Source organism: Acipenser ruthenus, chromosome 6 (genome assembly GCF_902713425.1).
Source record: "Acipenser ruthenus chromosome 6, fAciRut3.2 maternal haplotype, whole genome shotgun sequence".
NCBI classification, from domain to species: domain Eukaryota; kingdom Metazoa; phylum Chordata; class Actinopteri; order Acipenseriformes; family Acipenseridae; genus Acipenser; species Acipenser ruthenus.
Window position 1 is genome coordinate 22,060,687 of NC_081194.1, and position 21,957 is coordinate 22,082,643.

The 21,957-nt window shown below is 35.9% G+C and overlaps 1 protein-coding gene across 1 annotated transcript; it reads left to right on the forward strand.

Annotated features, from left to right (window-relative positions):
• The first annotated feature begins 12,341 nt into the window (after nt 1-12,341).
• LOC131737265 (endothelin-1-like) lies at nt 12,342-19,409 on the forward strand. Its single transcript, XM_059025231.1, has 5 exons — nt 12,342-12,644; nt 14,625-14,793; nt 16,491-16,619; nt 16,881-16,994; nt 17,544-19,409. The coding sequence occupies exons 1-5, from the start codon at nt 12,584-12,586 to the stop codon at nt 17,578-17,580; spliced, it is 510 nt and encodes a 169-aa protein (XP_058881214.1). The 5' UTR covers nt 12,342-12,583; the 3' UTR covers nt 17,581-19,409.
• The last annotated feature ends 2,548 nt before the right edge of the window (nt 19,410-21,957 follow it).

Here is a 21,957-nt window from a genome sequence, read left to right on the forward strand (position 1 = left end):
GTGAGACATTTTCTAATTGTTTGAGTTTAGGTGGGTTGAGTCTTAGCTGGATTTATATATATTTTTGTATTTATCCCATTAGTTTTCACAAAGTAAAATAAATAAACACATAAATAATAATAATAATATCTCCTGTCCTCGCCTATACCCACATAATAAAAACAAATTGCCTTAACATACTGTGTAACACTGAACATATTTAGTGCATCTTGTGGGCACATCAACACTATTTTCACAAAATGTACACGTATGGATTGTTAGTTATTTGTTGTGTTAATAATGTTTCTTCCTTCTGTTTTCTCTACCTAATTGATGTTGTTGTACAGATAACCGATCTCATTGCCAGGTAACAAACACCCCTAATTGGAGGGGTGGAGTTGCTCAGATTCCCTCCTCGGGGTTTAAATTCTGCATACAACCATCAATTTCTATTTACATTACAACAGGTTGTTTGGGATGGTGAGAACAAAGCAGTCATTGTGCTTAGAGAGAGATCAGTTTGTTGAGAATCATTCTGCCATTTGAAATTTAAGTTTGATACTGCACGCTCTGTTACATACTTGTGCAGATGTGTAGATCAGTCATCTCCTGTCCTCCAGTCATCCTGAAGTATATGCTCTTCTGCTGTCCTGGTATATGGCTATTGTACAGCACTGACTGGCCACAAATACAGTTGATCATGATTGAGGTGAAATTCCTGATAACTCTACCCCCTTATCTTGTTATATTGCGCAGATATTACTAAAAACATATGTTTATAAAATCAAATACAGTTTATTATTAATTACAGTGACATAACGTTATTCACCCAGAATTACCAGACACATTTAGTATACAATTATCTTAGGAATATTTATTTCTAACATGTATTTTGTGTGTTCTGATTGCAAAAAAAAGTATTTAATTTGGCAAACTTATTTCACGTAAGTACCAGTATTTCCTTAACGGCTAATACACTGATACAATACAATTCATTGTCTCTTCGATTTCTGTTTTGCAGTTTCTGCAGGACTTATCACATTCAATGCACATCATAGCAGCCAGGTGGTGACATATTTCTTCTTTTATTTAACAAGAAGCCATGAAAGAAACTTTCAGTGAGAACAGAAAATACAGAAAATAAATAAATAAATAAATAAATAAATACATTTGCTAACTGTATCTGTCCTCTTAAGCGAAATAGTTTATTTTATATGAATAAGAATAAGGTTCTTCAAAAGCACCAATCAGGGTAGGATATAAGAACATTTCCAAGGCATTGAATATCCCACGGAGCACAGTACAGTCCATTATTAAGAAATGGAGAGAATATGGCACAACTGTGAATCTGTCTAGAACAGGCCGTCCTCAAAAACTGAGTATTTGGGCGAGAAGGGCACTAGTCAGGGAGGCCACCAAGAGGCCAAGAGGCATACGGCAACAATAGCCCGGGTGCTTCACAAAACTGGCCTTTATGGGAGAGTGGCAAAAAGAAAGCCATGTTGAAAAAAACTCACATCAAATCTCGGCTAGAAGGCATGTGGCAGACTCTGAGACCAAGTGGAAGAAGATTCTATGGTCTGATGAGACCAAAATAGAGCTTTTTGGCCTCAACGCTACACGCTATGTTTGGCGCAAGCCTAACACCACACATCATCCTGAGAACACCAGCCCTACCGTGAAGCATGGTGGTGGCAGCATCATGCTATGGGGATGCTTCTCTGCGTCAGGGCCTGGAAAGCTCGTGAAGATAGAGGGCAAAATGGATGCAACAAAGTACAGGGAAATCCTGGAGGAAAACCTGCTGAAGTCTGCAAGAGACCTGGGACTTGGGAGAAGATTCATCTTCCAGCAGGACAATGACCCCAAACCTACAGCCAAAGCCACACTGGAGTGGTTTAAAAATAAAAAGGTAAATGTCCTGGAGTGGCCCAGTCAAAGACCGGACCTCAATCCAATTGAGAATATGTGGAAAGAGTTGAAAATTGCTGTTCACCAAAGGTCCCCATCCAACTTGACGGAGCTTGAGCAATTTTGCTAAGAAGAATGGGCAAAAATTGCAGTGTCCAGATGTGCAAAGCTGGTAGAGACTTATCCAAATAGACTCATGGCTGTAATTGCTGCCAAAGGTGCCTCTACCAAATATTGACTCAAGGGGGTGAATACTTATGCAATCAATTATTTTCTGTTTTGTATTTGTAATTAATTTAGAACAATTTGTAGATTTTATTTTTCACTTTGACATTATGGACTTTTTTTGTGTTGGTCAGTGGCAAAAACTCCTAATTAAATCCATTTTGATTCCATGTTTTAACACAATAAAATGTGGAAAAGTCCAAGGGGGGTGAATACTTTTGAGAGCCACTGTAGTTCCACTGGCAAATGCTTGGCTTACATGCAGTTTAGAAACTCAGCATTCTCTCTTCATTGTCGTGAGAATGTGATGTAGCAGCACATATCATGCACATTCCTCACGCTATATATAGCCAGTATGCGGCAAAAACATAATACAGCTAAAAAGGCATGCACACTGACTAAAAACTACAATTTTTTTTCATGGCAACAAGTTCAAAAGCCATACCATATCTTCACGAGACTTTAGCAATGAAGATCCCGTTTGTGACGTAACTTCACACAATTTCCGGCTATAACTAAAAAGATGCTGAAAGTAGCCCTGGCAAGCTTCCTTGACCAAATTTAAGTTACAATACAGCACAAGGGTTTTAGAGACCTCTTCATTTAGTATGTTTTTTTTTAAAAATTTTGTCCTCCCTTTCCTTCACCCCAAAAATTACTTATCTTCGTGTGAGATTTTTCCATTTTTTTAAATCAATTGTTTAACTTTAATTTTTAAATCAGTACAGTGAAAAAATAATATTTTAACCAATGTGACTTGTCCAGTGGTCTTCCAATAGCAAATAATACCTCAATACATTAAAAAAGCTTCTACTTACACGGAGCTGTTCTTCTGTTCAGGTACCTTGTACACAAAAGCGAAAATGGTTTGTGAACTGTTTATAAAAATCAAGAAGAATAAAACTAATTAGTAACTTTTTTATTTTTTAATTTTGATTTGAGTGCAAGTTCGTGCATTTAAGTTACGTTAGGTCCTAACATGTATTATCAAAATATATCTATATTTTTAAAACATTTTAATAATTACAAATATTGAGTTGTCTACATGTGTTAATACAGATCTTGCTGTTTGTTTAGTAACTTGTTCACAGTGTGTTCATAAAGTTTATTCTAAGTCTCCTTCCAAGAGAGCACTGTCCTGTGTTGTTGCTGTGAGATGCTGAGATCACGTTGCTGAAAGCAATCAGACTGCAAACAGTTGTTTGATTTCCTCAATTCGTCATTTAAACTGGAGACTAGTTGTAATAACTCTATTGCCGCTGACAGCAAACACTATTCTCGATAAATAGATAAATTGAACATATATGACAGTGAGGAAGCAGAGTCTACATTGACAGACAACATTCCAGGGCATTGTGACGGGGTACACCCCGCCCCTGTGTTTATTTGTGTTATTTTTGGTATTATTTAAATTATTTAAAATAGGTCCTTGTGCCTTCGATGTCACCATTTCTCTTATATTGTATAGATTTTGTCTGAAAAATGTCTGTTTTACAGCGCAGCAGTAACATTGCAAAACACTCGCATTCGAGGCTATCGCATTGAAGAGAGCAAGGTGAGGAGAAATACGGCGGATTGGAGAGAAAAGAAACGCAGGGAGAGAGAGTGTGAGAGCGAGGAGGAGAATGCCAGCGGGAAGACTACAGAGCCAAGATGGCGATGAGGAGCTGCAGGCTCAAAAGAAAGATGGGGGCAGGACACATCATTGACACATCATCGCTAGCAACCAAAACAACATCGCACAAATTTGTGACGCCCATGCCGACTCTCAAAATGGCGGCGCCCATGCAGAACCATGAGGGATGTCAGACTCACTGCATAGGCTTTGACGGTAGGACCAATTGGCAAGATTATTTGCATTATTTTAATGGTCTAGCTAGGCTAGCTGGCTGGGACAATGAAGAGAAAGCAAAACACTCAATTACCAATGTGAAAGGGGAAGCATTGCAAAGGCTGCCAGAGCTGGAACCGGGACTGCTTTCAGATTACCAAGCCATAGTCCAATGGCTTGGGAAATGTTTTGATCGAGGAACTGTAAGGCCATCCACCACTGAATAAAAAATGACATAAATACTGTAATTCATGGTTTTTCATGACATATCTTGTTTATACCATAGATGCTTACATTAATAACAGCATACTGTATATACACATTTACTTATGTAAGCGACTGAATAGACTTATGAGTACATTGGTTACTTTATCTAGTTACTTATCCTATTTTATTTTAATGCTGTATTGTGCGTTATATAATATAAATTATAGTTTACAATATACCGGTGTACATCAAGTCGTTTCCTTCACTTTTCTTACCTGGGGCACTGTTATGAATTTGCAAAGGAGAGTTGGCTTTTAACTTGACATGCTGTAATGGTTTCCATCTTGCAGCCATCAAAGAATGACCTTCTTTCCAACATCTTGCTGTGTGAATTTCACACAACATATCTAAAACCTCCCATGTACAGTTATGGCCAAATGTTTTACATCACCTAGAATTTTAGGATTGAGACATAATTAAAAAAACAAAAACTATATGAACATAATTTAGATATTTTATTTAACATTATTTAATCAAAGAAACTACAAAATGATATTGCAAAAGTTTACCGGAGAGAAAAGTTTATAGCTGTAGACTCTGGTTGAGTCTTGTTAATTGGCTTGGGGAAAACATGATGGGAAATCATTAGATCAGAGTTAAGTGTATTGTCACTCCAGTACAGTATAACTGCACCTGAAAGAATAGCAATACATTAATTCAGATCTGAGGTCCTGCCACTGGTATGCTGTGCTGGCTTTCCAGATACCCACTGAACAGTGTTCAGCATGTGGAAAGATTTCAATGAGACACGTTTCCTTTGACGTTTCCATTTGACATGTCTACAAGTTATCTGCCGGAGAGAGTTTATTATGTCCTCATTGGACAGGAGACATATAATTCACAACCTGGCAAAAAGAGAGGCCTACAATTGGATGGCCTTGGAAACTGAATTGCTCCATCAGTCTCCAAAAAGTCTCTGAAACTACATAGAATATTGTATTGGGCACTTTAAGGTACACAGTGAGAGAGGTCTTATTAAACCCCCTATGCATAGCCATTGGTTTCCTACATTATGGGTCAGTTATTAGTGATGCCTCTAGCTACCAAGGTATGTTTGTGTTTAGGAAGTGCCAATGAGTGAACTTAAAGGTGAGTCGAGTCTGTGGTCTTATTTTTGTCAGCATTGTGACCAGCTCCATCAACCTCTACCTCCTCTAAGGGGTGAGTAAGCACCACAATAACGAAAATATCTCAAACATATTTCAGGTTAAAATTACATTTCCAACAAATGTATGATGCTTTACATACAGTAGATGATGGGTGACATTCTGAAGAAAAAAAACTTCTGAAAAAAAAAAACTGCACAGGATTCTCTGCTTTGGATCAGACAAACTGAACCAACACCTCTAAACAACCTTAAGTGCCTAATCTGCTGACCTTAATTGGCGTAATTATCTGCACTTTATCTTACCTGCCTCCTGACCTTAATTTACTTAATTTTCTACAGCTGTTTTAGGTTCTCCTTCTAAAGTAGCCTTCAAAAGCCTTGTTGTTTATAAATACTATAGAAGAAAAAGAAAGAAAAAATGAAAAACACATAAATAATCAACTGGTGAAACACATATGTGGTGTGAAAATCTATTACACCCCTTATAAAAGTTTACCACTGCAGTATGCATCATTTTGCTGTTTTCCCATGGTTATATTACACATTTACAATCATTTACCTTGGTTTTCCATGTTTTTAACATGGTTTATGTGACCTTTAAGGGCTTTACAGTTCTAACCTGTGCTTTACCATGTTTTCACTATGCTTTATAACATGTTGCTTTTAGTAAGGTAAACATTATCCTCAAAGGAAGAATCACATTCTACAGTCCCCCACGCTCTATTTAAAGTTTAACAAGTATAACTAAAATTGAAACCCAAATCAATATATTACTAACTACACTGTTACACTATCTACACTTAGAATAACGCATAATCATCAGGTTTTAAAATCATAATTGTGAATCAAGTGAACGGCTGTGTTGATCACACATCTTTTAGGTAATACTTGTACTTAACATTTTTTCTGTCATCTAACCAGAATCCTCATAATTTCTTATCCTGTTAGGAAACAAAGCAGTAATTTTCTTTAAAAAGGGAAGACAGGAAAACAGAAAGGTCATACACCTCACAGTTATGTTATACAGATGTGATTCTAGCTCTTTACTGGTCGTTTGCTACGGAAACTATCCTTAACTTTTACAATCATAAAAGTTTCAACTATTAAATATAGCTTTTGTAAATCTACACACTCTTATCACACAAAAAAATAGTCATTGTGGCAAAGTGGTTAACAGTGTGCAGGTGCAGGTGATCAATAATCAGACAAACAACGATAATCCAGGTGCAATGAAGGTTTAATTGTATAATCCAAAGCCTCATGGCTAACAGCAGTAAACAATAACAATGTTAATGAAGCAATACAGCGCTGTGTATTGCTTATTCATAATCCGCGGGTTGGCCCCGAAATAATAACAGTCCCGTTTCAGTTCACCCACACGTAACACAAACACAAACGCCAATTCAACAGTGTGTGCTCTAGTGCTCGTGGTGAATTCAGTTCTTTTGTGACAACAAAGTGCAGTGATGTTGATCCGGGTTTAGTGCTGGCCTTTGGCGACAGCTCCGGATCGTGTTAGCCGTCCAAATAATAATGCAACAGTATATTAGAAACGACAAACAAAACATTCATGTATCACAACACAGGTTCTCATTTTGGTTGTTTGATTTAACCATTCACAAAGGAACAGATCACCTCACTACATCCCCTTTATATAGCGTCAACCATGACCTCTTGGTTAATGAGCGCACCCACTCCTCCAATCCGCAGATGCCACACCGTTAACCTTCTGGGTCAATGATTTAGTGTACTGTAGCTCAGTCCCCTCTTTAGATGGTGAACTTCTGCCTAACCCTGGGAATGAACTGTCGGGCCATCTAGTCCACGGTACTCTGTTCCCTTTACACAGCACCCTCACAGGTCGGGAAGGAGATTTAACACCAAGAATCATTCGATCTCTGTCATAGTCATATATACAGTTTCATAAAGGAAGGGCCAAAAACAATTATGACAGACGATGCTCCCCATCTGTCTGTTATTTTATTTTTTTGGCATGTGAAGTCTCTTCAGTACAATATAATTAACAGAAATGTATCTTTTTAAGGTATCTGTAAGTACAACAGCCAAAACAAAACACAGGGATGTTTTTCCTGTATTTTGTTTAGTTTTTTTTTTTTTTCTGGCTACATTAACCAAACTAATTTTAAAGGATAGAAGGATTAAAATCTGAGTCAAAACATAATTCATTGTCTCTATTGATGCTCTAACTAATTCTACTGGATTGCATAGCCTGTTCTACGTTCTTGATTAATTGCAGTTAGCTTAATTATTATTATTATTATTATTATTATTATTATTATTATTATTATTATTATTATTATTATTATTATTTATTTCTTAGCAGGCGCCCTTATCCAGGGTGACTTACAGTCGTAAACAAATACATTTCAAGAATCACAGTACAAGTATTAATACAATTAAGAGCAAGATAAAATACAATGACTTCAGTTCTAGTAAGTACAATTATATTACAAAATAGGAATCAATATCAGAGCAGATAACAGTGTCAGTGATAGTTACATCAGGATACGATTAAATGCAAAATACTACAGATTGAATGACACTTGTGGCAGATTACAGTACAGTACTCTGTAAAGTACAGGATTAAATGCAGTAAAATAGGGAGCAGATAAGTGCAGTAAAGCGCATTAAGGAAGAGTGATAAAGTGTCCAGAGGGAAAAGAGGAGTTCTACAGGTGCTGTCTGAAAAGGTGAGTCTTGAGGAGGCACTGGAAGGTGGTCAGGGACTGGACAGGCCTGACATCTGTAGGAAGGTCATTCCACTACTGCGGGGTGAGGGTGGAGAAGGAGCAGGCTCTGGAGGCAGGGGAGCGTAGAGGAGGTACAGCCAGTCTTCTAGTGCAGGAGGAGCGGAGAGGTTGAGTGGGGGTGTAGGGAGAAATGAGGGTCTGGAGGTAGCTGGGTGCAGTTTGGTCAAGGCTGCACGGCAGTCTGGTCAAAATTAATGTTTCACTATCAAAGCCCAAATGGGAGGAGCACGAGCATCCAGCACCGAGACGGGGGGAGCACGAGCGTCCAGACGGGGGAGCACGAGTGTCCAGCGCCCAGACGGGGGGAGCACGAGCATCCAGCACCCAGACGGGGGGAGCAGAAGCGTCCAGACGAGGGGGCACGAGCGTCCAGCACCCAGACGGGGGAGCAGGAGCGTCCAGACGGGGGAGCACGAGTGTCCAGCACCCAGACGGGGGGAGCATGAGCGTCCAGACGGGGGAACACGAGCGTCCAGCACCCAGACGAGGGAGCACGAGCATCCAGCACCCAGACTGGGGGAGCACGAGTGTCCAGTACCCAGATGATGCCTGCCACGACTAGGGCTGCCAAGCCTGCCCCGCCTAGGACTGCCGAGCCTGTACCACCTAGGGCTGTCGAGCCACCATCGCTACCGTCTGGGGATGCCTGCAAGTCACTGCTTGGGGATGCCTCCAAGTCATCGCCCAGGGATACCTGCAAGTCACTGCCCAGGGATGCCTGCACGACACCGTTCAGCGATGCCTTCATATCACCGCCCGGGGATGCCTGCAAATCACCGCCCAGGGATGCCTACATGACACCGCCAGGGGATGTCTGCACGACACCGAATGTGATGGGGTGCCCACCCCTTGTGTGTATTTTATTTATGTGATGTTGTTGTTGTTGTTATTGTTGTTATTATTATCATTATTGTATGTATTGTGTTTGTGTGCAGCCGGAAGAGAGCTGTCCGTTAATATATATTCAAGACCGGCGAAACATGTGGTTGGCAGGAACGGGGTTGAATCCCCTTCCTGCATAGCTAGTGGGAATGTGTTTAAAAAGAAATTGCAACAATAATAATTAAACAGCAACAATGCGAGTGAGACTTTAAGAAAGAGACTATTTGAATGTCTATGTTAAAAACACATTTTTATGTCCATAAAAACTCCTTAAAAATGTATTCTACATTATTTAAATGTATTGTTTAACATAAATGTTTTCATTGTTATACATAATGATACATGTACCAATATTTATCTTATGCTCAATACGGCCATTAGTTTTAAAAAACGAAACCATCTTGTGTGCTGAATCATTAAAACATGTCAACAGAAGTACAAAGTGTGGTCCTGTTGCTGGGGATTTACAAGCCATGCATTCAAGGTAATTGCCAATGTGGAATGTTACAGGGAGATGTGACCTGCAGGTTTGGCAGATTACTAGCCCTGACCTCTCACCTAATGCTCCTACAATGTTAAAGAGATGAATTGAGTTAAGACTTACATTTACAAATGAAAGAACACCCTCCATCACAGATACATTACAGCCATACTGATACAAAATGCTTGTTTACAGAGCCATACTCAAACATCCTAACGCTATTTATTGAAGAAAGAGGTTTTTGAAGAAAGTGGTTTCTCTAAAATGTGGCCACAAAATAAATTTTCTTGGATTGCTGGTAGAAAATAGCCAATAATGTACAAGAAACTGGCAAGACAGTGAGTTTTTCCATGCTTTTAAATGGTTATACCATGCATTTACCGTACTTCACTATGCTTAATTACACTTTGGATTACTTTTACCATAGCAAACAGGAAGCTGTGACTAAGAATGGTGGCTAACAAAATACCACAAAATATTTGGACAGCACTTGCAATGGATTTTTTCACTAGAAATCCAGGATATGGCCATGTGCTTTTATACATCCACTGGTAATTGTAAAGGGGTTTCCTTGATTTTTTTACTGTATGGTAACTGAGAAAACATATTGAAAGACACCATCTTATTTGGAAACTCTGTAATAGAGAATTGTTCATACATAGTGTGGTTTCATAGTGAGTGTATTTCTTCTTCTTCTTCTTCTTCTTCTTCTTCTTCTTCTTCTTCTTCTTCTTCTTCTTCTTCAATTCCAACCTGATAATTTTGTGATAACATTTGGTAAAAAACTTTTTTTTTTTTTTTGTAGGTTTGTACTGCTACTGTACCAGATAATAATTTGTTTCAATTGCCCATGCTTCCTAATTTCTTGGAATTATATTGCCAGTGGAAATCTCTATAAAGGAAAACAATATATTGTTCTTATAGAAGCATTTAATTACATCCTCTAAAGCTTCAGCAAAACTAAATATGAACTAATGTGAAATTAAAAAGAAGTGAACTCAATGAGAACTGATGGGGACTAAAAACAAAGATTTATATTTATTTATGTATTTATTTTATTTATGTCCAGCTATTCTTTTTGTGTCCAGGTATGCTTTGTGGGAAAAAATATGCCCCATATTGTCAACTGTAAAAACACATTTAAATAACCAAATATGGTCAAAGAACAAACAGCGTGCAAGAAGAACATATAACCTTTTGAAGATAAGAAGATAAATCACAGAGTCTATAAAATATGTTATAAATAATTTAGAAAAGGTGCTTATGGGTTCTAGGGGTCCACAGAACTATTAAGGTTTACAAATATGTTCTTGAGTATAGTATGTGAAAATATAAAACAATCTGTACACAGCTTAATTACATACATAAATAACAATTTACATTATAAGTGATATCTTAGCAAACCTTCAGTTCACATTTGCAAACATTTTTAAATAACAGCCCTTTTTAAAAAAGTGAAGGGCCTATTTGAATTGCTCATGCAAACATTATCTTAGGCTTCTTTAGACGTTTTGAAACTTGGGTTGAAGTTCAGGGCAGGTCAAGAATCGATACACATAATTGTGTCAAAGTATGATTCCCTAATTATAAACAATAATTACACAGTTAACAGAAGCCTCTTTTCAGCCCAAATTATTTGTAATTAACAGCGAATTAGAGCGATTGATAATGTAATTATCTCCAATTTTCGCTGTTTCCCAGTAACAACTGATAATAATGAGGTTTCGGTTAGGATTGATTATAGATCTTGGGTAATAGAATTAATTAATAATAAAATTGCTTGGTAATATCATATGAGAATCATAGTTACAGTATGATGTGACATGTTACCGCTATATTTAACTACATTTGCTATATTTCTTTAAATATTTATACAGGAATTTAAATATATCAACAAGCAAATTGCTGAAAATTATTGTTAGCATAGAAATGTCATCTTGTCAACTTTAAAAACACTTAATGGTGGTATATGTATTTCTCAATGTCTTCAATGAAAAAAAAAAATATGTCAGACAAAACAAATACTGAGGTGGTTTGTAGGCCCAGCATTCGCATTTCATTGTTATCACCACCACAAAAAAAAAGGTATTCTAGGTATTGATATGTCTCTGAATCCTCTATTTGAGGGTCTTCAATAGTGAGGTTGAAATTTCTCCCTAACAAACAAGATTTTGAAAGCATATCATTTAAAATGACACTTTCAACTTCTGTTCCTCTATGTACTGTATATCATTATAATGAAGAATCCTCTTTCATTTTTTGTACCTGTCCCTGTCTCACTATCTTTAAACACATATGAATCAAATGTGATGCATCATTACTGTACATCTGTTTTTTGAATTTTGTGAAAACTGCAACTGCAAAGTCATCTGTGCGTTTTCTGGTTTAATAATGATTTGCTGCTTTGAATGAGGCATAATTTTCTTTCCAATCCATAAAGAGCCAACAATCTTATATCAAAGAAAATGAACACATAACTGAGTCAGACCCTGGAAACAGGCATCTTACAAAGGATAAATCTTTTAAACCAGTAACATTAAGCATACACATTGTTTAGTCCAATAAAATAATACCAAGCTGAAGGTAAGCAAATCAAGTGCCTTTTGAGCCCAGAAACAGAAAAGTGTGGTGCATTAACATCTTGGGTCACTCTAAACCTCTAAACTGCAAAACAATTCCAGAGCCACAAGTAAGAATCGGCTAGGCAAAGATGATATTCATATTTGCTTTTTCATGACAGCTATCTGCTTGACATGTGACTCTAGTGGCTTGTGGGGATACTGCTTTGATATGAAGTCCTTCGATGTGAATGCATTACTGTGCACGCATGTCATTTGTACATGGGTGTTTAGAAGCACAGAGGTATTCAGTTGGGGGAGGATGAGGCTCTGTTGTGAGAGCCAGGATTATATAGTGGAGGGTGTGGTGCTGACTGAGGTATCAGAGGTACTAAGTCTATTCAGTCTGAGTGACAAGACAGCAGCCTATAAAATGCAGTGAAGCCTTCCTGTGCCTCATTCACTTATCAGTGCTACTGGATGTAACAGATTGTATCTTCAGGAGCCTTCTATTTTCTTAACAAGGACAGTAACACCTGCCTGCTTAATCACCTCAGATTTGTTTTCACAATGGATCTCTCCACCTTTTATGTCTTGACAGCCACACTGGTTTTAATGTTTGAAAAAGAAGGTAAATTATTATTATTATTATTATTATTATTATTATTATTATTATTATTATTATTATTATTATTATTATTATTATCATTATTATTGGATTCATGCTTTTAAATGATTAAATTATGTGTCACGATTTGCATAACACATCTTTCAGTATAGTTTTTTTGTGACTGACAATGGATTAGTGTAAAGCAATTATTTTAATATAATAAACATAAACCCTAAATACTCTGCTGGTTTAAAAAGTTAATTTATGTATCTATTTTATTAATGCTTTAATAATTACATTAATTCACATTGTTATGATAGTTCAAGTATTAGTGGCATATTATATGAAACAGTCAAAATGTCGCCGGAGAAAGATGCATATTCTTAACAGCCCAGGGAACTGAATGCTAAATTCAAACAGCCAACATGCGCTTTATCAGAGATGAAAGTGAGGAGAAGTAAAAAAAAGCTGGAAAGTGGCAGGAATCTGGGATCCACGGCCGTGCTGGATTTTTTGCTCAGGAACCCAAATTGAATGAAGTTTTTTTGTTTGTTGTTTTGTCAAGTCAGAACAGTAAAATAGGGTCTGTGAAACTTGATGCAAGTATCCAGTCAAATAAAGTTGAGGTAAAATATATATTTAGTTTCAAGTGAAATCTATTTTTTCTTACCTGTGCACAAGAGCTGAAATAAATGTTGTACAGCATGTCTTTTCTTTTAATGTTCTTATTCCTTTGTATCTCAAATGCAACTTGTTTACATCAGAAAGTCACTCCGTTTTAATTGTTAAAGGTCAAAAAAGAACTATGTTCACTTTCAATTGTTCTTGTTAATTTCTATTTTTGAGGCACCTTCCTTTCCTTACTGTTTTTGAGCTTTATTAATAATAATAATAATAATAATAATAATAATAATAATAATAATAATAATAATAATAATAAACACTGAACCCACAAAAGAAGCCACACAAAATACTTTCAGTGCGGCACACACAAGGCTAGAGCTCTTGTGCTTGATCTAATCATCCACTAGTTTGGGCTTATTTGCAATACTACGCATTTAATATTGTAATTGTTGATTTTAAGCACAACTTTGACATTTTCTGCTTCATTTTATGTTACCATGGAACAAAAATGTAAGAAAATATAGTGCTATAAAAACAAACACTAGCTTATGTCATGTAAGTTTAATAAAAACAAAACAAAACAAAAAACAAACAAAAAAAACATTTATACATACAAGCTATATTCTTATGTTGCTCAACACATATATACCACAGTATAGGGACTATATGAAACCTAAAACAGTCTATAACTGTACACACTGTAGCTGATGTCTCTGTTTTGCTATCATTCTACCCGGCTGTCTGATCTACAATAGTTATCATAAGCTTTTTATCCATGTTTTTGTCTGTCATCTGCAACCTTTGAAACTTCGTTTTAAGGCCAACCAGAATCTTTCTGGGTCACATTACATAACTTAGACATCTGAAATTGGTTAGCGGTGTGAGATATCTATGTATGTTGCATGGCAACAAGTTAAAGACATTTTGAACTATCAAGAAGAGTTATGTTTCACACTGCAATCAGAATGAGGAATATCAAACATCAAACACTTATACATTTCAACCTCACTGCCTTAAATCAAATAGGCTACAATTTCTTAAGAATGACATCAGTTAGCGGTTGACATATTATGGATAATTAGATGCAGAAAAGCAATATATATATAGTTTTTAGGGCATAATTCAATTGGAGTTATTGCTTTATAAAATGTGTACACTTTTCTTTTTTTTTTAATGGCTAAAATAAAAAAATAATAATAATATTGCAACATACGTAATTTTTAAAAAATGTTCTTAGCATCACATTACACATTAACTAAATAATCTTCATTCACTAAGTTGGTTTACATTTCTTTTTTTTTTAGGCAGTCATAAAGAGGTGGGAACAATGGTAAACTACAGCATGCTCTTGATGGCTTTTTTTGTTTGGCTTTTCAGCTTCTTCTGTGTCCATTGGGGTTGCTTTGTCCAATTCTGAGGGGGTCCCGTTGACTGTACTCACTCACAAAGCTCCTCATCGGGAGAAACGCTGTTCCTGTGAAAACCTAAAGGACAAGGAATGTGTATATTTCTGCCACATTGGCATTGTATGGGTCAATACTCCAGGGTAAGGATGAAGTCTGTTTGTTTCTTATTGAAGGCCCTATACACTTTTGTAGAAATGTAATAGGCAAAGGCTGACCATGCTACAAGAGCCATGCTAATTCATATCAGTGTTTATAATGCATATTAACTCATCTCACCCGCAGGGTTCAGTATGCAACAGCAGTGTGTCACATATAGACACGGCACTACTCTGTTACACAAGATAAATGTAGGTAGTGTATTACACAACAGTATATTATTTTAATAGAATCAATGAAGTGTAAAAACAGTAGTAGTAGAGTAAATGCTGCTTCATACAATAACGTTAACCATATAGTTTGTTTGATCAGTGGTTGTGTATTATTATTTATTACATGCTTTTCTATAGAAAGAGGTACTGAAAAATACAGCACTTTTTTTTACAAACAACAAAAAAGCTTCATTTTAAGTAATGTCAAATAGATCATCCCCTGTTTAGCTTTATTAGACCAAACAAGTTCCAACTGTTATTAGATACCATCAGTGAAAAGTATTTTTCAATGAGTGAAACTAGGCTGGAGATGATAAGTGCTGAATGTGGACCAGTTAGGGTCCTAGAGGATTGTTGAGCAGGACTGTGGTGGTAGTTGCCACCATGGTTCTGCCAGAAGCAAGTGTCTCTCCTGTATTTTCAGCTTTAAATATTTGGAAGGTTATACCCTTGTGATGCCCTCGATGGCATATATATAAGACGTACTTCAAGTAGTCTATAAAAGCACCTTCATTTGCATTGGCCTTAATTATATCAACTAAAGTAAGTATGGCATACTGTATGTAAATGACTAAAATCTAAACTTTGGAATGTATAGTGTGGTATGGTTGAGTAATAACAAATGTTATGACTGCCTTTGCTGTTAGACAATTAGAAGCAAAGGGACTCAAATATGAGCCAGGAGAATTTGGGGTTATGCAATTTGTGTAAATGAGAAACTTAACCCACTACAACGAGAAGAAATATATTATATAATAGATTTGCTAATAAGCTAATATATAGTACAACTTTACATATAGCAATCGCAACAGCTAATGAAGTAGAACTTTCTTGTTGGTTCTTGACTCATAACTCTTATCCCTCACTTCCATCTGCACCATGAAACCTGTCTGTACAACAGCTTTTTTTTTATCATTGCTATTTATAAATTAATTAACCCACCTCCAGTATTTCCCTGACATTATAATATATTCACAGCCTTCATGTTCAGCCTACATATTTTTTTTCTGCTGTCAGAGATTTAAAACCTGCCTCTCATGTCCTTCCTAGTGGACCCTCATTAGGTAGCTTCCACCATCAGTGTGAGGGGCTGACAGAGTCCCAATTGATCATCTGCTGCTGATAAAAATTAACTAATTAGATTTCAGATCACTTTCAAGTCAGTCCCAGGGGCAGGTGGAAACAGTTCACTGTAAGGGCTGAATAACCCCTATTTAGGTATGGTTCAGAATTTAGGATTTGGCTTTGTGTGAACATTACTCTATGGCCTGGATTAAATCCAAATTATGTTGGCATAAAGTAGAGCTACATAGCTCATGGTCAAAGTTTCAACTGTCAAAATCAGTAAAGTGACTTTCCTTACCAATCATCACAGGTCCAACTTATCCAATGGGACAGAATATCATCAGGAACAATAGTGCTATACTACCCTTAACTTCTGTTTCTTATTTTATTTTATTATTTTTCAGACAGGTTGTTCCATATGGTGTGGGGAATTCCCCAATACGTCTTAAAAGAGATGCAGCAAGATGTCTTTGTGATGGCAATAGTGATACAACATGTCTGCATTTTTGTGTGATGCCCAGCCTGGTGCAAGAGTAAGTGTTCTTATTAAAATATAATAAATATACCAATACCATGAATACACTGAAATTAAAGTGTTCGTTTCATCACTGCTTTTGCCACATTCATAGAAAATCCGGTGAGTGGAAACCCGCGATTGACACAACCACATTTCTGTCTCTAGGGCCTGAAGAGATATATACAGTACAGTTTCAAATGACTTTGGAAATAAATCAAAAGTTAATTTACATAAGAAAATGAAGTGAATATGTTAATTTTATCTGTGCTTCTTATAGGCAAAACACCTCCAAAGACTCTGGACAGAACAAGAACAACATTTTCCAAAGCAATACTACACATAACAAAAGAGAACACAACCCAAAATACAGGCATGTGCTTAAAAAACTCAGGTACGCCACTTTGATTTGATTTGATATTTTAGGGGTGTTTGATTTTATATTGCTCTTTTGATTCCAATCGAACTAGAGTACTGGATATCTACTGTTCATATGCACAGCTATTCAAATATTATATCAACATTACTTTTTAAATCTATGTTTGCAAATGTACCTTTTTAGACTTTTCAGATGTAACCATTTTTTGAATTTTGTCCAGCATACTAGACAATCATTTAAGTTGACCAAACAGTGTTTTTTATGATTTGTTTGGGTTTGACTAATTTTGATCAGGTTTGCTGTTTACTTTATGTACACAACATATGGTTAATTTAGCGCAACCGGTTATATCATGATATTACAGATACAGGCCCTGTGTTCTTCTCTTTAAAATGTGCTACATAATTTTACTAGGAATCTCAAACAGTGGTTAGGGGCTTTCTGATTCATGGAAGTGTAAATGAAGCCACATGCCGCTAGGACCTGGGGTTGGAATAGATCTCCAGTTATTTTATTTTGTTATTTTTTAATTTTGTCTTTTTTTTTGTTTGTTTTTTTTTGCAGTCATGTTCCCAAAATACCTATTTTTTTAAGAAGATAAAAAAGAGTGAAAATCAGCATAACCCTGAGAACGCAATGCTTACAGAAGAAGAACTTAAGAAGAACATGAAAGGATGGGATACTAAATCATGTTATTCATGGAAATATTGTACTGGTGGAGGAAGTGTCTTTTGCATTGCCCCATGGGGCATAGTACAATTACATTGCACATAACTACTGGCCACAAAGCATGCTTCTGAGAGTGTACTGAAAAAAATGACAGTGGAAGTGTGTATAGTGATAACACAATTGTTTTCAATCTGCATCCCAACACATTTAAATTTTGTATTTATCAATACAAATTTGAAAAGGCTTTTATTCTGGTTGGTTCAAGATGCACACCTTTACTGTATTGGTATCTAATAGAAGCAGTCGCTACCTGCATTTGTTGTGTATGCTTTCAAATAGATGTGGCAATATAGTTGTCATTTAAGAAAATTGTGTTTTATTAAGTGGCGTCAACATTAAGTACATAGACATACAGGTATGTTTTGCATGTCCTAAAAAGTGAATTGGATACCCACAAGTGAAGGAACCCAGCTCAAACGGAATTATTATTCATTTTAATATTTTTTTGAAAACTTGAACAATTATCCTAAAACTGGGGTTGGTTAACTCCAATTGATACATTATAGTTCTAGTATTTTGGGCATTGTAATGACCCAACCGCATCTTGATACATCTGTTACATATGCAACAAATACTGTATGTATTCCAAAAATGTTAGAATGCTTTTATTTATAGCGGAACGGTGTAGCTGGCATTACACAGCAAAAAACCTGAACATACATAGCAATATTTTTGTAAAATACATACGTATGTTAAAAATCACACTTCCACTAAAGTATAAAATATTTGGTAAAGGATAAGTGTTTTGCCTTAAATCAAATCAATATTCTTATACATTATTTTTTAGATGATATTGTTATGTACTGTTACCTTTAAAGAGGTTTCACTCAAATTGCATTTCTTACCTGAAATCTGCTCCACTGATTATCTATGCACTTTTTTCAATCTTGGCTCTAAATGCATGTACTACCCTGCTCACTGCCAATGTCTAAGAGCCCTGTGCTTCTCTTTCCCAGAATCCTACTGGACAATGCTATTGCAATGCAGTCGGGAATTCAAATCTAAATGCTTTATGTGCATAATACAATCAATACCCCAAACGAAGAACGAACACTGATATTACACTAGACGAAACAAGTCAGATTGACCTCTGTTTCAGAGCCCCTGCAGCACAGCAGTCAGGACATGCAGATAGCTGTAAAATGTAAAGGCAGTTAGTCTTACAAAGCCCCCATGTGACTTCCCCTTGTGAGACTGAACAGTGTTAGCAAAAGAGGAAAAGGAGGTTGTATATCAATATAGAAAATATTGTAAGAGTGTCAGTGCATAACAGCCCAGATGATACTGAAACCCTTTTATGCAGAATCCTCTCCAAGCCCTAACTGGAATTTCTAAATGAAAAACTGGAAAATTGGCATCATTGTGAAAATGAATGACTTGCTGTACATCAAGGAGCAGCCCAAAGCCTCTCTTCCTTTCTGTTTTCTTTTTCATATGGTTCTTTATAAACATGCTTTAGCACCAAGAGCAATACAGCTCTACATTGTTATATTTACGCAATTAAAAACTAAATATGTATATATTATGCTATATAAGCTGAATTGTGCTGTTTTTCTATGAAATATATTTAATAAAATATTTAAATATGTATTGAATGATGTAAAAACAAACAGAAAACAAATGAAAAAGCAAAAATCAAAGTTGTGGTAAAGCTCTATACAATGTTGTATTGTTTTGCTGGCTGATAATCAGACCACTGTCATTGTGGATAAACAACATTTTCAGCAGGCATTCGTTTTATAATAAAAACACGTACTTATGAGAAAAAGTGTTTGTATCTGATCTTCCTGCCTTTTTTAGGTTGAACGTTTTTGTTTGTCTGTTTGTTTTACTGTAGTTAAACCTTTTGTTCTTATTACCCAGCTAATAATTGCACGAGTTATGCACCTGACGTCACATAACCAAATAAAAGGGCAATTAAATTGTACTTATGTTATTATGTTAATCATCTTAATGATTCTAGGGCAGCAGTCCCCAACTTTTGCTAGCCCATGGGCAACAACAATGAACAAGTAACATGCAACATCATACTTTGCTCTGCCTATCAGCCTGAATAAACATGTATTTGTGACAAGCACAATATAGGAAACAAAATGGTTCTTATTTGTGTAAAGTAAAATATAGGGCCTACATTGACCAACATCCTGTTTTCCAAAAGTCTGTAAAATGTTAGACGTAGGATTATAAGTGACAAAAAATACAAAACAAACAGTTTCTGTAACTCACATTAAAAGTACAGTAGTTTGAATTGTGTTTGTAGAAAGCACATCTTGATTATAGACCAGATTTACAAAGTTTTTGCTCTAGTCTACGTACAGTTTAACTTTTCATATTAAGCTGAAACAAACAGTAAAAGGACCTCTGTGCTTTTGTTAATTAATCATGATTTATTGCTTATTCAGAATTATTTTGGGTGTTAAATTACATCACGCAGACTCTCACATCTCTATTCGTATTTCTTTACTGAAATTTTATCAATGTTCCAAAAACTTTAGAGCACTTTTTGCAAAACATTTTTAAACTAATAAATAAAGAATTACCAGAATGAACATTATCGTAATAATATGTTACTTAAAAAATAATAACACTATACGTTCACAATAAACTTTAGTTCTTACCTGTAAACAACAGTAACATTCAAGCAAGGTTCAAGCAACATCTGCATATTTGAAGTGACTGGAAGCTGAAAGTACTTTCATCTTTTTTAATTGAATTTATCATATTTTTTCCACCATTAAGAAATTAGTATTTGAATATTTATCTTATGCAATACATTGGGTCTTGTACTTTAAGGTTGACATGCATTAAAGGGTTAAAGTAGTAAAAGTATGGTCAACTGTAAAATGATGGTGCAAAACTGACTATACTAGTCATAGTAACTACTAGTAGCAGTGTGGAGTAGTGGTTAGGGCTCTGGACTCTTGACCGGAGGGTCATGGGTTCAATCCCAAGTGGGGACACTGCTGCTGTACCCTTGAGCAAGGTACTTTACCTAGATTGTTCTAGTAAAAACCCAACTGTATTAATGGCTAATTGTATGTAAAAATAATGTGATATCTTGTAACAATTGTAAGTTGCCCTGGATAAGGGTGTCAGCTAAGAAATAAATAATTAATATACTAGTACTGTAAATATATTTGCTTTAAAATATTTCAAAAATACCCTAGAACAGTGGTGCCCAAACCTGGGCTCACTGGCAACACGTTTTGATGTTGCCGCAGCATATATACATTTATTTATGTATTTATTTATTTTTTAACATGACAAGCTTTAATATCCAGGGGCAGGTTACACTATTTCGTGATCGTAAAAAGTCTCTTCGGGTTCACTGCGTTATATAGCTTGCTGCAATCCTTTCGTTTTGCTTCAAATAAATGCACTGTGTAAAAAATAAACAACATGTAGTAATGTTGTTATGCTGAAGAGATTTGTTTTTAACCTTTTGACCTTCAAATATACTGATATCCATAACCTCACTGCAGCTTTCAGATTCTGTTCTTTTTACTTTTCAGACGTTATAATGCAAACAAAAATAAAAATAAAAAATTGAAGTCTGTGAATGTGGGGTACGTGAGTTAACAGCATCTTTCAACAGACCTGAATGCAAAATGCAAAAGTGTTGCAGCTGGACATTTTTAGACAGGACAAAGCTTAGTAACAACTAATTTTGGAGAAAACGTGGAATATTTAATCAAAACCATTTTTACACAGAAAAAGTAAAAAATTCTGCCAAAAGTCTGAATATTCTCATCCTTGTTATTTATATTCAACCTGGTTGCAGAAGGACTACAGTTCTTAAACTTTGAAAATTGCATTTACATTCAGACATAAACCCAATAGCAACCTTATATGTGGATTAATATGTCAATGCAAACATTTCAACACAAATGAACTGGTCTCATCAATTTTGAAAATCAGGTCTAAAGAAGGCCAATACGTCTGTCTGCAATGCCCTTATTAATATTTTGACAAAAAAGAAAAAAGAATGCACTTCATATTACTACTTATTTTGCTGTACTAAATCTACAACTATGACAAAGAGGCCTAAAATATGGTAATTATAAAAAGTCCTCCCTATCCAGGAAGATAATTTAAAACAGTTGCTAAAGGGGAGCATTTTCTTTAGGCTTTTTGAAAACCAGAAGCAAGACTTTTTAACAGCAGGATTTTATTAAAAGCGCATACTGTATACTGCTTTAGTGGAGTGTATACTGCTTCATTGGAAACAGCAGGTCCAGCTTATGGACAA

Bases quoted from the DNA above. Each gene is read 5' to 3' on its own strand.
- LOC131737265 (XM_059025231.1), top strand. From the start codon at position 12,584: ATGGATCTCTCCACCTTTTATGTCTTGACAGCCACACTGGTTTTAATG. The intron at 12,645-14,624 runs GTAAATTATTAT...TTGGCTTTTCAG, and splicing joins TTTAATGTTTGAAAAAGAAG to CTTCTTCTGTGTCCATTGGG. The intron at 14,794-16,490 runs GTAAGGATGAAG...ATTATTTTTCAG, and splicing joins GTATGGGTCAATACTCCAGG to ACAGGTTGTTCCATATGGTG.